This window comes from Nannospalax galili, unplaced genomic scaffold (assembly GCF_000622305.1).
Source record: "Nannospalax galili isolate Female #2095 unplaced genomic scaffold, S.galili_v1.0 scaffold429, whole genome shotgun sequence".
NCBI classification, from domain to species: domain Eukaryota; kingdom Metazoa; phylum Chordata; class Mammalia; order Rodentia; family Spalacidae; genus Nannospalax; species Nannospalax galili.
Genome location: NW_008360330.1, coordinates 707950 through 725652, shown reverse-complemented (window position 1 = coordinate 725652; position 17703 = coordinate 707950). Strand labels below are relative to the sequence as shown.

The window sequence follows — 17703 nt, the reverse complement described above, 5'->3', positions numbered from 1 at the left end:
GCTGTATTATCATTTTCATTTAGTTCCAGGAATACTTTTCTTTCTTAATTTCTTCTTTGACCCAGTAATCATTCAGGAGCATGTTGCTTAATTTCCATGATTTCGTGTAGTTATTAGTGCTTCTTTCTAGGGTTGATTAGTTACTAGGGTTTATTTTAAGCTTTATTGTGTCATGATCTGATAGAATGCATAGAATTATTTCAATTGTATTGTATTTGTTGAGATTTGTTTTGTGTCCCAGAATGTGGTCAATTTTTGAGAAACTTGCATGGGCTGCTGAGTAGAAAGTGTATTCTTTGGTGCTTGGGTGGAATTTTGTAGATGTCTGTTTATCTGTTAGGTCCATTTGATGTAAGATGTCATTTAATTCGGATGTCTCTCTTGTTTATTCTTTGTCTAGATAACCTGTCTACTGGAGATAGTGGGGTACTGAAGAGCCAGGGTTGGTCCATGTACTTAGGTAAGCAGAGGCTTTCAGGCACATGTGAACTTGTGGCAATGGTGGCATCAAGCACAGGACCCATGCAAACTCAATCAGACAAGGGTCCAGAGTCAAGCAAGGGAAATGGGTCACAGTCTGGGAACTACTGGAGTCTGATTACTACTAAGTGAGGGAGAGTAGGCATTACCAATGATTTCTAGATAAGCTGACTAGACTCCAGTTGATGAATTCGCACCAAAGGACATCTGCTTGACTGCATAAGACTTAACATGCATGGAGTAATACATGAGATCCAGTGTGTGTGGGTGGATGTGCATTAATGGGAGAGAGGGGTCTAAATTTGATTAAGAACTACTGTATGAAATGTACAAAAGCTTAAAAAAATTTAAATCAAAAAGGATCTTAAACTACCTACATAAGAATTCTGATTTCAAAACTATCCACTGGAAGACAGAATTTCAAATGAAAGGTATAATTTCAAACAAAACCAGCAGAACCAAGAGATAAGGAAAGTCACGGAATGGACAACTAAGAGGTCAACAGTGTACTAAGGCAATTTTGATAGAGGGGTGGTAAAAGTAGGTGGCTAGAATGGAATACAAGAGCAGCAACTTGACTAATTGAAAAAACTCTCAGAAAAAGGAAAAGTTAGAATTGAAATTACAAGAAGAGGTGACAAGTAAGGTTGGGAATTTCTTCTTCTCCAGTAGTAAATCTAGAGATGCAGTCAGCCTCTGTCTCTGTCTCTCTCTTTTCATGTCTATTGATCTAGATCTAGATACAGATATCTTAAGAAACATTATGGCATAGTTCTTCCACAGCATGCATCAGTCCCAGGTTCAATCTCCAGAAAACAGATTTGAGAGAACAGAGAAAGGAGAAGAGAAAAGAGAGGGAAGGGGAGAGGACAGAGAAAAGAGAGGAAAAAGATAGAAAGAATATGGGAGATATCAAGAAAAGGGGTAAGTTAAAGATCATTAGTAAGATGAAGAATGAACATTTCTATTTTGATTTGTTTGTTGTTTGTTGAGGGTTTTTCCCCCTGCTCAATTAAAAGAATGGAATATTCTATTAATTAAGGAAGCTATGTAAGTTTATACTTATTGATTGTAATCTTCCAAATTTCTACTCAGTTTAGATGTTGTATTCCTGATCATTTGCAGGGGTTAAATGAGGTTGATTAAGAACACATTTTTCACGAAGCATGGTCATGTATATTGTAAACTCAGAACACAGGAGGCTGGGGCAGGAAGACCACAAGTATAAGGCTAGCCTGTGCTATACCATAATCTTATCTCAAAAGTGTGGGGGGAGGGTAAGAGAAAGGGAGGACTCTACACAGCAGGCATCTTACATTAATAAGTCACAAAATGCCTTCACGTGAATGTCTGCCTATTATTCCTAACACTTTAAACATTTCTAAGCCTAGAGAACAATGCTGTTTAAAACAGAGAGTCTGAAGACCATTTTAATGCCAATTTTGTATAACACACAAAAATCTCTCTAAATAGACAAATTTTATGCTTTTCATATCTACTGTCATGACACAAATGCGATAATGACTCAAATGAAATTTAAAAATTTGAAATGGAAAAGATTCAGCAAGCTTTGTAAAGATTTAAAACTCAGTCATCTTAGTTCTTCAAAACAGTTCCCTCAGGTTCTTTTAACAAAGTTTTGAATTCTAAAAGATGTTATTAATAAAAATATTAACATTAATGTTCATCAATGTCTAAAACGATATTAATATCACTCTGAAAATATACATGTTTTATTTCTGATGTACACAAAATTTTGGCTGAGAAACCTTGTAAACTCTATGTCAGGAGTCTTTTTCAACTTGGAGATTGTTCTATAGACATAAGATCCATCAATGTAATACAGACTTCATCAGTACATACAATCACCAACAACTAGTTTCTCTGTTAAAATCAGGGTGTTTTTTTCAACTACCCTCAAATTAACTTACTAAATAAATTATAAGCATCACCACATATAAATGCACACCTGTAATTCCAGTACCTGGGGTGGCTGAGGCAAGAGGATTAAGAGTTTAAGACATCACCACAAAAACCTCATCTCAAAATTTAAAACAAACTTTTCAATGATAAGGGTAAAGCTCAATGCTAGAGTGCTTGCCTGTAATGTTTAAAATCCTAGGTTTCATCACCACTACCACAAAATTAAAATTAAAAATTAAAATAAATAAATGAAAATAAAAAACTAAAAACCATTAATGAGAATATCAGCTTAAAAATATTTGAGGACCTTTATTTTGATGGGAAGTGGGAACATAATTCTTTACTCTCTTTTTTTTCTACTTTGAATACACTGAAAATTGCCATGGGGTAGAGATTATTAACAATAAGTATTTACCAATTGTATCACAATTATCTGCTTAAAAGACTCAACATGATAAAACTTTGAGAATAGGAACTATCTCATGTCTTATCTCTAAATCATCAGTGTTCACAGGGATTTCTAAGAGAGAACAGATGATTAAATAGAAAAAGACCACTGGGTGAATGAGTCAACTGTTACGATTTTATAGAAAAGAAATTAAAACAAGAGTCAAGATAAAAATGAATACAGGAATATGAAGTGTTCATGGAGTTGAAGAGATAGGAAACTGTAATAGGAAATGTCCACTCATCAGTACTTTTAATCAGTATTCAATACTTCTGATTTTTAGTTTTCTGATGGCTAACTATGTTGGTTATCTTTTAAAGTATTATTTGATCCCTGGTATATATTATCTGAGAATATTTAGATTATGTATCTCTATTTCTTAACTCTTTATTCTGTGCCAACATGCCATATGCCTATCTTTGCATCAGTCCTCTCACAATTCATGCAATAAATGCTAAAAAGTACCGTCTTCCTACTTTATTCTTGATTTTCAAAATTGTTTTGGCTATTGTAATTCATTTGCATTTCATATAAATTTTTGTATCATCTTGGAAACTACAAAATATTTCTTCTGGGATTTTTATTGCAGTTTCCCTAAGAATATAGGTGACTTTAGAAAGAAATTAAATCTTAATAACGATTTTTTTTATATTTTTATTTATTTTTATTTTATGTGTACAAGTGCATTGCCTGCATGTATGTGAGTGCACCCGTGTCGTGCAATGCTGCAGAGGTCAGAAGAAGGTGTCAGATTCCTCTGGAACTGGAGTTAAGGACAGTTCTTAGCCATCATGTGGGTGCTAGGAATCAAACACGAGTCCTCTGCAAGAGCAGTCAGTGCACTTAACCGCTGAGCCATCTCTCCAGCCCCAATAGCAATTCTTTCATTCTATGAATATAGTATACATGAACATTCTCATAGCTTCAGCTAGGTAAGTGTGCTTTGGCTATATAAGGAAGGTATCTAAACAAGCCAGAGGAAGCAAGTCAGGAGGCAGTGTACCTTCACAGCTTCCTTTACACATCATCTCAGCTGTGCTGGTTAGATTTTGTCAACTTCACACAAGCCTAGACACACTTGGGGAAAGGTCAATCTCAGCTGAACAACTTCCCCATCAGGCTGCACCTAGCTTCCCCCAATAATGAACTACAGTCTGGAAGATGAAATAAACATTTTCTTTCCCAAGCTGTATTTGCTCATGATATTTATATTTATCACAACAACAACAACAACAAAAAAAAAAAAACAAGGCCAGAAATTAGTACCAAAGAGTTGGAGTCTCACTTTGACAGACTTGACCTTGTTGGTTTGGGGAGGATTATGGAAGCTTTTAGAATTTTAGGCTGGAAAAGCCATTCAGTGCTCAGAGATCAATGGGCTTTCCTTTGGAAGTTTGAAAGATAAGACTACTGAGCGAAATACAGGCAGTGGAGGGCTGACTTGTAAAGTGTCAGAATTTTGAGAGTCCCTCAGAGACTCTATCAGGGGACATTTGTGTGATATATTTGAATTAAGACTCTGTAGAAATGGGGCTGGAGAGATGGCTCAGCAGTTAAGAGCACTGGCTACTCTTGCAGAGGACCAGGGTTTGACTCCCAGCACCCACATGGCAGTTAACAACCATCAGTAATTCCAATTCCAGGGTAATGCTCTCTTCTGGCCTCCATGGGCAAGTGCATGACCCAGGCACAATTACATAGACGTAGGAAAAACATTCATGCACATAAAAATTTTTTAACAGTCTGTAAAAGAAAAACCTTTACCTTACTGAAACAATGGATGCTAGTTAGCTGGGGTTGAAAATAAGCTGTGATTAATAAGAGACCAGCATCATTAAGGCTAAAATCTTCTGGGAAAATAGTTTTCCAAGGTCAGCACATAGAAGGTGTGGTCAAGAGGGGGTCAAGGCTGCATCTCATGCTGCCATGGGGCTTGGTAATGTACAAGTCTCCCAGGTAGTACTAGTTTGGGCAGCATGAACATTGCAGGAATAAGAGATCATGGAAAGCTGAGGCTTGGCACTTTGAGGCAAGGTAAGAAAAGCCAGACCAGACCACTGGTAAAAGTGCAGTCTCAGTTGTCATGAATACCCCAGGATATTGGAGACACCAGACTGTGGGACATCCATCGATAATAGTAGCAGTTATGGAGTAAAGCTGGCCTGAATCTATGAGACAAGACGTGTGAGCTAAAGATGGTAGAGCTAGAGAAGTGCAACAGCCCAAGCCCTTTGGAGCCCAGAAGAACATGAGTAAGTCCCAGATGTCAGAAACTGAGCTATTTACACTGTTGGCTTTTGGGTTTTCTTTGATCTGATTATAACTGTGCCTTGGTTCTTCCCTCTTGGAATAAGAAAGTATATAATTTGGTTTTGGTATTACAGGAGCCCACAATTAAAAGACTAGATTTTTCAAAGAGAGCTTGGACTTTTAAACTGTTGCAATTTTTTATCATTATTTTTTTATGTGTATGAGCATATTGCCTGCATGTATGTGAGTGCACCCATGTCATGCAACGCTGTGGAGGTCAGATTCCCCTGGAACTGGAGTTAAGGATGGTTCATAGCTGCCATGTGGGTGCTGGGAATCGAACCTGGGTCCTCTGCAAGAGCAGTCAGTGCTCCTAATCACTGAGCCAACTCTCCAGCCCCAAGTGTTGCAATTTTTTAAAGATGGTGGGGCTTTTAAAGTTGTATTGTATTTTATATTAATGTGAGATCTTGAGGACAAACAAGAAAGGAAAGCTTATCATTTAAGGTGATATATTTGGTATCAAGGATGACGAGAGGTAGAATGTCAGTTAACGTTCACTGTCGACTTCACACAATCCTAGAGTCACCTCAGAAAATGGAACCTCAACTAAATAATTGTTTAGACCAGATGGACTGTGGCCATGTCTGTGAGACATTCTCTTAATTGAGAATTGTTGTAAGAGAGCCCAAACCCCTGTGGACAATACTATCCCTAAGGAGGTGGGCCAGGGCTGTCTAAGAAAGGTAGCTGAGTAAGCCAGAGGGAACAAGCTAGGAAACCTCATTCCTCCATAGTCTCTGCTTCAGTCCCTGCCTCCAGATATTTGCCTTCTGTTCCTGCCCTAACTTCCCTCAAAGACGGACTGCAACCAGTAAGGTGAAAAAACTCTTTCCTCCCCAAGTTGCTTTTGGTGTTAGTGTTTCTCATAGCAACAGAAACCAAACTAGAACATGCATTTATGTGGGTCTTCTTTTACTTCTTTCATTACTATTTTCCAGTGTTTCAATGCATACATACAACAGCCTTCTGATTCTTTTCTATAACAAAAATCATGTCTCTACAAAATGAACATCATTTTGTATTTTACTTTCAAACCCTGTTTGCTTTTGCTTTTTCTCCTTTACTCTGTAAGATCTCCAGCACTAGTCAAATGAGAATGCTAAAAGTGAGTATCCCTGTGTTGTTTGCAGTCCTAAGATTTTACTCTGCAAACAGTTAGCTGTAGGTTTTTCATGGGTACCTATAGTAGAGTTGAGAAAGTTCTCTGGATTCCTAGTTTGTTCAGAGTTTTATCATAAATGAATGCTGAGATTTTTTCAAACAGTTTTTTTTTAAATAATGATATAATTACTCTAGTTTTCTTCTGGTGATGACATGATGACTTACAATAATTTCTTTTCAAATGCTGACCCAGATGTCTTTTCCCAGAATAAATTCCATTGTAAAGCTATACTCTCCTTTTTCTTATAAATCATTGCATTTGACATACTAGCACTTTGTTGAAGATTTTTGAGCTTATATTAATGAAGGATATTAATCTGTGGTTTTGTCATAATATTTTAATTTGGTTTTGAGATCAGTGCATACTAGTGTCATAAAATTAATTGAAAATAATTACTCCTGTGTTCCAGAAAGGTTTACATAAAATTTTAGTACAGCTTTTAAAAATGTTTAGTAGAATTTTCTAGCATGGTTCAGGCTTTCTTTGTTAAGAAAGTTTAACAAAGGGCTGAAGATATGGCTCAGATGCCTAGCATCCACAAAGCCCTGCTGGTATACCAAAGCTAGCACTGCAGAGGTAGAGGCAGGAGAATCAGAAGTTCAGGTTATCCTCAGTCATATTCAAGGCCAAATTGGCTAAGTGAGACCCTGTTCCCCACTTCCAAAAAATATTTTAACAAAGAAATGAATTCAGTTTGGTTAAAAGAGATCAGACTATTCCGGTAGCTTCATTTTAAGTGAATTTTGGCACTTCCAACCTTTCCAGGAATTTGTTCATTTCATGTAAGCTTCAAATTGTGTGTGGGAGAGAAAACTTCTGAAAGTTAAAATGAACCATTACAGATCTAGACAAATATGAAGGTATCTATGAAACCCATTTTAATTTTTATGTTTTAAACTACATTAAGGCCTGTAAGAAGGCTCGGCTACTAAAGCTGCCTGCCACCCTAGCCTGGAGATGTGAGTTTGATTCCTGAAACACACATAAAGGTGGAAGGAGAAAAATGACTCCACAAAGTTGTCCTCTGACTACACACAGACTGTCACGTACACATCATGAATACAAAACCACCAAATAAATAATTTAAAGAAAGTTTTTTCTTTTTTTAATGTGTATGGGTGTATTACTGCATGCATGCATGTGAGTGCACCCACAGAGGTTAGAAGAGGGCATCCAATTCCCCTGGAACTAGAGTTAAGGACAGTTCATAGCCACCATGTGGGTGCTGGGAATTGAACCCAGGTCCTCTGCAAGAGCAGTTAGTGCTCTTAACCGCTGAGCCATTTCTCCAGCCCCAAGAAAGCTTTTAATATTATAGTTTTAAATTTTCTTTAACTGATAGATTTTTAATTAGTATAAAATTAAAGCAAATTATACAAATATAAAATTTTTAATAATAACAATAAATTCTTACCATCTTCCTAACAATTCTCCCCAAGAATAGAGGATCTTTTCAGGACAGTCTTTTGACACATCACCTGTTCCACTTGAGAGTTCATTATCACTCTCTGCAGAATACAAAAAAAGCAACATGCATCATATTAAAGTACTTATACATCATAAAACAAGAAACATGACCATCTAACAAAAATCAAGCACTATTTCACTTTATATTCTTACACCCACTGCAAAATTATTAAGAGTAAAAGTTTCATTAATGAAAATTATCTTTATTGCCCAGATAAGATTTTCAATAATGTTATAAAATTCTCATCTGCAGATAGCTATAGTAAATAGCTTTATTCAACAAGAACAACAATTAAAAGCTAATTGTGAGTTGTGACGTCAGAAAATGGCAGAGTAAGGGGTCTTAGGTCTCATTCCTCCCCACAAATAGTTCAACAACCATCTATCCACAAACGAGAACATACTTTTGAAAAGTCCCAACACATAGAAACAATAGAATACATACATATAGGATAAAGAACTAAACAAACCCAAATGAGATGAATCATAGGGACAGCCTCACTCCAACTGTGCTACCCATCTCACTTTTGCACATGGGCAGAGCCAGGTGGCGAGCACTCCCCAGTGCTCACAGTTTTTCCGGGGAAAAGAAACCAAAGGCAGTCATCCCACTTTCTGAGCATCACAAGATGCTCAGAGGCTCTCTTTGGTTTCAGCTAACTGAGAGAATGGCAGGGCTTGACCACCTGTGGCACACACAGAAACAAAGCAAACAGTACATAGAGCTTAGTGGTACCTCTATGTTCCTGCCGACTGTGAAACTATCAGAAACAATAGCCAGTACTGCACCCCATAAATATATTAAGTGTAAATTAAAACAAAATAAACATTAAAGGAGCTATTAGTTCTTTGAAGTACTCAGTGAATAATGCCGAAATTAGTACCTGATCAAACTGCTGAGAATAAGTGACTGTTAAATATAGCTCAGCCCTAAATGAGATATCCAGATCACCCCCTCCGCCCCCATCTTCACTCAGAGTACATAATGGGATGTAAGAACTGGAGGATAGAAATATGTGCTATAAAATGTTGTCTTCTGGTCATGATGAAACTGCTGCACACATGAACTCAAAGTAGCTGTGATGCCTGCACAAGACCTGCACTAGATCGAGCCCATCAACATACTATCATGGAGAGGAAGGGGCACATAACACCTCACCACAGCTGAGGAGCTACTGGTAGATGCTGGGAGAGGGGGAGTCATTTATTCTACAGAGGTATAGCCACTGGTAAGTTGCCTATGATACAGTAAAAAATTCCACACCTGGGCTCACACAACCAACCCTAGCTAAATTCAGTGGGTTATCGTGCAAACAGGCAGAAAAAACCCCAGCACAAAACTGTGGAAATGAATAGCAAGCCCCAACCATAGTGGAAGAATTATTGGAAGCTGAATACTGCTGGATGAGGGAGGAAGAGATGATCTTGAAGGGAGAGACTTATAGGCTGACTAAACCCCAGAGGACAAACTTGCACTGAGGGACATCTCAGGACCCTAACTTTACATAATAGTCCTTAATACAAATGACAGAATGTATGAACTGCCGAGGAGGGGGGTGCTTTGGGAGGCTGCCGAAGGGGAAGGGGGAAGGGAGTACAAAGATGATTTTATGTAGGAAATACACAAAAATTCAATTAAGAATTTATATTTAAAAAAAAAAAGAATGCACTACTGGTGGTCACAGCTGCTGCAGCACCAACATGGCACCACATTGCTAGCTGAGCTCTAGCCCAAGGAGAAAGGGGTTAAATAAGGAGGTATCTATACTGTGAAATGAAGGATCAAACAAAGCAGACTGCCCACAAATTCAATGGTGGTAAAGAACCCAGGAAACAATTCACTACAAAAGCTGCTCTCAAGAGTGTGACCTCTACTGGAGGGGGGACAAAACCTTATCATTACAGGCCTGGTACTGTGGCACTCCATGAAATTAGACCCTGACAGAAGTCCACTGAACTGATTTACAAACTCTGGTTACAGCACCTGGTGCAAGAAACTGCTCAGGACTTCAACACATCTGTGTTTCCAGAGTGTAGCTATTGGTGCTTTGCAGGAGGCAAGTGAGGTCTATCTGGTTGGCCTTTTGGAAGATACCAACCTGTGTGCTATCCATGCCAAACAAGTAACAATTATGCCAAAAGATATTCAGCTAGCATGCTGCATATGGGGAGAACATGCTTAAGAATCCACTATGAGGGGAAACAATTCATTCTAAAACTATTTTTTCCCCTCTTCCTGTTATCAGTAGTTCTGAATTTTAGATATTTTTCCCCACGGGGTCAAGAGGTGCCTAAGTATATGATTGCTCATGGAAAAATAAGGGACAGAAATCAGGTATTGGCAGTTTTTCCATTTTTATTTGTGTGTGAATGTTTCATTTGTGTGTGAATATAAATGTGGGATGTAAAGCATTAATGCAAGTCAGAATGTTTCAGGGGACAAGTTTCAACAGTTCAACTTTATAACAATTATAAATAAACTTGTTAAATATTTTTGGACTTAAAACTAAGGAAATGTCAATAAAGTGTGGATTTTAAAAATAATAATAATAAATCAGTGGGTTGTAAGGACAACAAACAAACAAACTACAAATGAAAGCAGGAAGGGGAGCATGTTAGGAAGAAGGGTTCCAAAAGGAATGGGAGGGGGATAAAGAGAGGGAGATAGGGGAGGTGGTTCTGATAAAAATACATTATATACATGTTTGAAATTGTCAAAGAAGTTTAAAAAAGAAGTTGGGCCCATGAAATGACTCAGTAGGTAAAGATCACCTTGCAAGTCCAGAGACTCAAGTTTGATCTTCAAATCCCAAGTAAAAAATGAAAGGAGAGAACCAACTCCAAAAGGCTGTCCTCTTGGATACTGGCTCCAAATTCTTAGATACAAGTGTACCTCTCACCACTCATCAAAGGAGCTCCTTTTTGCAACAGAAGGAAACTACTGTAAAATTCCACAACTGGTCAAACAGAGACAAAGCATCTCTGAGGTGCCCAGCCCTAAATGATGAATCTACAATGCAAATTCCCTAAGGATCAGGGAATATCATGCAAGAAGGGGTGGAGAGAATGCAGAAGGCAGAGGGTCAAACACCTGCTGCTACTTAAGGCATTCTAAACATGATAAGAAAGCTAAAGCAATGAAATCTCCACAGTATGATAGTCAAACAAAATCTGCATATAATAACAAAGTCAGCTGACATACCAAGGTAATTGGGGAAATTTCAAGAGGACCCACTTCAAGATGAAGCGCTTCAAGCAATCAATGGATACTGAGGGAGGGAAAATTGCTTTTCCTCAGAACTCCCTGAGAAGTTATCTAACTTCAAGTGGGCAGTCCTAAACACAGGTACACACAAGCACCACTGAATGGACTCAGTGTATTAATTATATATGTACATCTATAAGTAGATGTAAGTATATGTAACAATAATAAGGGGACAGGAAATTGGGAAACAGTGGACAGGCATGGGAAGAGTTAGAGGTGGACTGGGAGGGATGAAAATGGTTCAAAGACTATACCATGTATGATGTTCAAAAAAATTTTTTTAACTGAAAAAGACAAAAAGGCTGTTCTCTGACATCCTCATAAGCACTGGGGTCTGCAACCCTGCCTCAGTGGTAATTTTTTTAAAAATTAATTAAAATACATTGTTTTAAATTCTTTACATATTTCTTAATACTTCATATATTATTTTTATTTTATGTATATGAGTATAATGTCTGCATGTATGTAATTGCACCCATATAACGTACTGCTGGCGGGGGTCAGAAGAAGATGTCAGATCCCTTAGAACTGGAGTTACAGATGGTTGTTAGCTGTCATGTGGGTGCTGGGAATCAAACCTGGGTCCTCTGCAAGAAGAGTCAGTGCTCTTAACTGCTGAGCCATCTCTCCAGCCCCATTCTTAATTTTTTTATTTATTTTTATTTTATGTGTATGAGTGTTATACCTGCATGTATGTAAGCATACTCATGTCATGCAGTGCCCACAGAGGACAGAAAAGGGTGTCAGATCCCCTGGAACTGGAATTATGAATGGTTATTAGCCACCATGTGGGTGCTGGGATTCAAACCCGTGTCTTCTGCAAGAGCAGCCAGTGCTCTTAACCACTGAGTCATCACTCCAGCCCATTTTTAAAGTTTTAAAGGACTAGAGAGATGGGTCAGCAGTTAAGAGCCAGTTCTACTCTTGGAATGGACAGATTATGGCAAGCAAAAAACCATTGCCTTCAGTTGTGTATTCACTGGTGAGCCTACCAGGCTCCAATGTAGAGTTCCAAACCCATGTCCTCACAAATGGCCCAGTTAAATTCACTGGGTCACAAACCAAAACAAACCAAACCAAAACAAAACAAAACAAAATACACAACACAACACAAAACAACAAAACAAAACAAAACAAAAATGTCAATATGGCAAATGAGGTGGAGGGGTTGTAAGAAGTGGGAGAAAAGAGAGTGGAAGAAAAGTAATCAGAATATATTGTATACTTGTATGAAACTGTCAAAGAAAAATTGGATTAATAAAAATAAAACAAAATTATAAATGTATTAAAATTCTAAAGCCACCTGCTATTTAATCCAACAACTCCAATTCTAAAATCTTATCCTCTAGAAACACACACACTAAAAAGGTATATGTAAAAGAATTTTTTTATTGTAACACTGCCTATAATAATAGGAAAGTGAAAACTATCAGGAATCCATTAATAGATGTTTTATTAGCTAAATTACAGTATAACCAGTTCCAGGGTACTAACTTGCTCTTCTGACCTCTGCAGGTACTGCATGTAATGGTGCACCTACACACATGCAGGCAAAACAGGCATACACATAGAATAATCTAAAAGAATTTTTTACTATTTTTTATTTTATGTGTATGCATGTTTTACCTGCATATATGTAAGTGCACCACGTGCATGCAATGAATGTCTGCAGAGGTCAGAAAGGGCATCCAATCTCCTAGAACTGGAGTTATAGATAGTTGTTAGGCACCATGTGGGAGCTGGGAATAAAATCTAGGTCTTCTGGAAGAACAGTAAATGTTCTTAACTGCTGAGCCATCTCTCCAACCCTCAAAAATAATTTTTTTAGGTTTGGGATTAACACAATTTGATGGCATAGACCTTTTATTGAAAAGAAGCACACCAAATTTAATTATGTGGCACCACCTGTCTTACAAAACACTAAATATTTACAAACCATATCTTTCATTTTTAATGTTATGCTTGTGAAATAGTGTTAATTAACATGTATGCATAGTGATCATAACCATTTCAAAGGGATTTTTACCTTTTGAGAAATCTCTATTGCCATATGAATTGAAAATACATTTTATTATTATAAGCCCTGCTTAATAAACTATAAAATTATTACTGACAATGCAATGTATTTTCTTTCTGGAAATCTCTGAAGTTATTTTCCATTTAACAAAGGAAAGAAAGAACTGTAAAGCCTAGTTTAGTATAGGAAAAACAAAAGAAAATGAACACAATTTTAAGTAAAATCTGATCCCTGTAGAACAATTACAGAACACATGGATGTAAGTTAGAGGATACATATTTGAAAGGAAAAATGGAATTGAGTCACAAAGGATAGGGAGTCCCAGGCTTCTAGTGAATGTCCTCTCTTTAAAAGAACAATCTTATTCCAGGCACTGCTCTACATTTTAAAGCATCATTTAATATACACTGTCCCGTTTGATCTTCTTTACCACTTCGAGTCTGCCCACTTTACAAATGAGAAAATCGGAGCACAGAAAGTTCAGGTAATTTGCCCAAGGTTATCCTACTAAAAAGTGATAGAGGGACAGAATTCAACCTTAAATTGATTCCAGAGTTAAATATTCCTTCTCCTTACAGTTTTTCCTAACACATTTTTTAGAGGAGGCTGTACTTGGCATTTAACAGATACCAGTATGCATGCCAAGCACCAATTTCTAGTAAATGCTAAGAGCCAGAGCCAAAATGGGAAAAGCTAAGGCATTTAAAAAACAGCATGCCCATGAAACACTAATTTGCAAGCCACAGATCGAACTGTAAATTTAAACCGACAGAATCGAAAAGATGTAACTCCCCTTGTTGCCCAAGAAGTGCAATGAAATTAATATCTTAGTGACCCCAAGAATGTGTACCAGACTCATCTTCTTTGCTACAAAAATCTACAACTATGAGTGCTTTTACTCACTGACCAACCTGTTAGAGAGGAAGAAGGGAAATGAAGGAAAATAAAGTTCCTAATATAGTTGATAAAAAATAGAGTTTAAATAGGATGAAAGACATAAATAAGAGACATAGAGAAAGAAATAAGAATGAAAAAGACAGGCGACAAAAGTATAGGAAAGCAAGGTGAAGAAGCTGACAAGTGGAGAACGTGACAGAGAACAGAAGAAAAAGAGCCCATGAATAAAAAGATGAAAGTTTGGAAAAGTGACTAAATCCTAATCTATATAGGAAAGAAGAAAAAAAAGAAAAGAAAAGGGAAGGAGGAAGGGAAGGGAAAGTGAGGGAACTAAAGAGAAAGAGGAAGGAGGGAGAGAGGAGCAAACAGGATTGACAAGGCTGGGAATTCCTATCCCTCCCATACAACCTAAGGCGTTTGACTTGACTAAATCCCACCTTAACATGGAAATTCAGGTTGAGAGTATTCTCTTTAGACTGTGCTAAGTGCTCCCCTTTCAGGCTTATTCATTATAGAAAAGTAATATTTTCCTGTACAACTTCACCCATCAAACTAGAGTTTCTTGGCAATCAGAAGTAACTTGTACCTCTATATTCCCATCGTGTAGATTACCAATTGGCCAAAAAATACTTTGTTTCCTGAATGAGTGAAAGAAGGAAGGAAAAGTCCTTACAATAAGAGAGAAACATGTACCTTAAAAATTAGTGACATTTTGGTATTGTACTGAATGTATTAGGAAATTAGGCATAAATTAAGGTGGATATTAAGAGTGACTTTGAAATGAAACTAGAAACTGGGAACTTCTCGGCTTCTCAGGCTCACTTATCACTTCACACAGAAACTATGTGAAACTGTGTGGAGCAGATGGGGTCTTGAGAGCCAAACCTAAGTAGCTTGACCGCCTGGGTGTGATAGATGAGTAATCCTTTGGGAGAAGCCATATCTCAAGAAACAGCTAAAGTTACTGACGTAAGTCAGAAGGACTCCAGCCCAAAAGAAACATACAAAAACTGACAGCTCGAGGACTTCATAGATGCTTGGCTACACGAAACGCTGACTCTGTGGGCCTCATTCTGATGCATCGCCCGAGAGACCAAAATTCTGCCCAAGGCCAGGCTGAAATTCTGTTGGATTGGAGAGAGCTGGCCATGACCAGACGTGATCAGAGCCTGCGAATTGACAGCTCCAGCCGGGAGAGTGCAGCGATCACGGCGGACACTGAGTGACTCCACATGGAGTACTGGAAGGACTAACCTCTGGAAGGTATTCCCTTGAGACTTTGGGACTCTGAATTGTTAGAGGACTGGGTTTCCCCTTGAGTGTTTGTGTTGATGTGTATTGTTATGCTTTAACTGTGTGATAAATACATACTGCAACCAATCAGTCGTGTGGAGAATCTCTTCTGTTACGTATGTGCCTGTCCTAAGCATTCCCGAGAAGCAGTGACACACTCTGGAGGTCACACTCAGGACAGTTACTGTCAAGTAACTGCCCCAGTCAGGACAGGTATATAGGTATCTAAGTGTAGGCATGGGTAAAGGGAACTAAGGTCAATACATCATTTATAATACATGGATCCTGAAGTCAAACTGACTGGACTTGAAATCAGGTCCACAACTTAGTAGTCAAGTGTTACTTAATCCCTCTATGCTTCACTTTTCTTTCTCTAAAATTAGGAAAATAATAGTACCTGTTCCACAGATGAGTTATAAAAAAATCAGCAAGGAATTATAAGCAAAATATATTAGAATCCCTGGCAAAAAGCAAGGGCTCTATATATGTTAGATATATTATACACCACTATTCTTTTTAAAAATTTGAATGCCTATATACAGAATACTATGGTAACAGCAAGTAGGATTTGAACAATGAATTGGTGTAAGTGGAGCTAGTTAATATGCTTTTTTCATTTCCCTGAACTCATGAAATATAGACAGGTGAGAGACAGAGTAATATATCTAAAGGGAACCGCAGGGACAATTCAAGCATTTTTAATTCCTTTACTAATTTAATTCCTCAGAAGACTGGCTAGTTTCTTTCTTTCTCTATCTCTCTCTCTCTCTCTCTCTCTCTCTCTCTCTCTCTCTCTCTCTCTCTCTCTCTCTCCCCCATTCTCCCTCCCTCTCTCATTTTCCCTCCCTCCCTCTCTGTATCATAATGTCAATAAGGTTTTCAATAAAACATACCAGTTTTATTTTTAGATAAATTCTGTAGCATTCATGTTTTACGTATCTCTTCCCCTTTCCTAGTAATAAGCTCTTTGAGTGCCGCAATTATCTTTATGAAGTAGCCATTAAAACATAACAACATTGAAAAGTGGAAAAAGTAACAGGATTTCTTTGTTACAATTTTATTTGTAGAAAATGCTCATAAATATAGAGAAACTAGAGAGAGAAAGGTGAAGAACAAAGTTTCCTAAGGCAGACAAGTGCCAAGGTTTTGGGACTGTGACTCATCAGGAGGGCATGTCATCTTTTAACTGTGCATGGAGTTTCTGAACCTTCAAAGACATTAAGGGAGTTAAGTGAATTTGCAAAGTTTCAACTTCTTCGGCAAAGTTTAATTACAAAAGCTCTCTAAGATACCATACTTAATTTAGGGAATTGAATATGGAATGCCTAACTTTACTCCTTTCCGTGAACATATTTATTTCAGCATCTTTTCAGTGTGATGGTCTATTTTAAAAGGCAGAATTAAACAGAGTACCTCAGACAGCATCGGACCCAAACAGTATGACTATGACTTTCTCCAATTTAACCATGCCTAAAGTGGAAACAATATCTCAATCTCAAAACACTGAAAAAAATTAAGTGAAAATATTTATGAGCTACTAAGCATAGTGTTTGGAACATGGTAGTAGTCAAGGTTTACCTACCACTTTCATTCTTGTGACTGAATTTTAAATTTTCTGCCTATCACTTCAAAGTACCTAGAAAAGCATTCCAAGTTTATCTCTTATTATTCACAGATTTTTAGCATGCAAGAGCAGTAGCTGATTGTACACCACCAAAAGAAGGTACAATAGATCATGTCAAATTTTAGATCAAACAAAATAAATATGTATGATACTTCAATTGAACCAATTTAAGAGCTCCTCTCTTTGGCCACTCTCTCCTTTGAAAACAAGGAAAGTACTCCTATTAGTAAGGTTTGTCATCTTACTTATAAAAATAAAATTTCAGAATTTGACATTACAAAGGAATATATATAAACAAACACACATATACAATTCTTTTTGTAAGTTCAAAATAGATATTAGGACCAAAAGAGTATAAAATGTCATATTTCTTTTCCTTAGCTTTGCCTTAAGATAGGGTCTCTCATTATATAGCCCAGACTAGCCTTTGAAATGGTTTTCCTGCCTCAGCCTCCCAAGTGCTTGGATTATAGGTCTTTTCTTAAATAATAATTACTAATAACATAAAAAATGTAAAAAAAAGAGGAAAAAATATAATTGTGGGTTTTCAAAAGGTTTTTTTCTTAATTTTACATGAGTAAATAGATTATTGCTTAAAAAGATACAAACTACAGGTAACTATAGACTGTCTTCTAACTAAATAAGTGAGCAGGCGCCCAAAAGCTTATTAATCATGTAAAAGAGAGCAGACAGAAAAATTTAATAATGATACCTGTCAGTCTAGAAGTGTCATGGTTATTTAATTTTTATTTTATTCATTCTTTGAGTGTGTTTGTATGAAAGAGAGAGGGAGGGAGGGAAGGAGGGAGGGAGG

General features: G+C 37.3%; 1 protein-coding gene and 1 pseudogene across 5 annotated transcripts in view; one reads left to right on the top strand and one right to left on the bottom strand.

Annotated features, from left to right (window-relative positions):
- Rabgap1l (RAB GTPase activating protein 1 like) overlaps positions 1 to 17703 on the bottom strand; it is an 848174-nt gene that overhangs the window by 589063 nt on the left and 241408 nt on the right. For all 5 annotated transcript variants that reach the window (XM_008826096.2, XM_029560173.1, XM_017796360.2 and 2 more), the window contains exon 12: positions 7741 to 7834. In XM_008826096.2, the coding sequence (XP_008824318.1) occupies positions 7741 to 7834 (94 nt within the window). The remainder of the gene's footprint in view (positions 1 to 7740; positions 7835 to 17703) is intronic.
- On the top strand, positions 9568 to 9976 carry LOC115068969 (annotated as a pseudogene).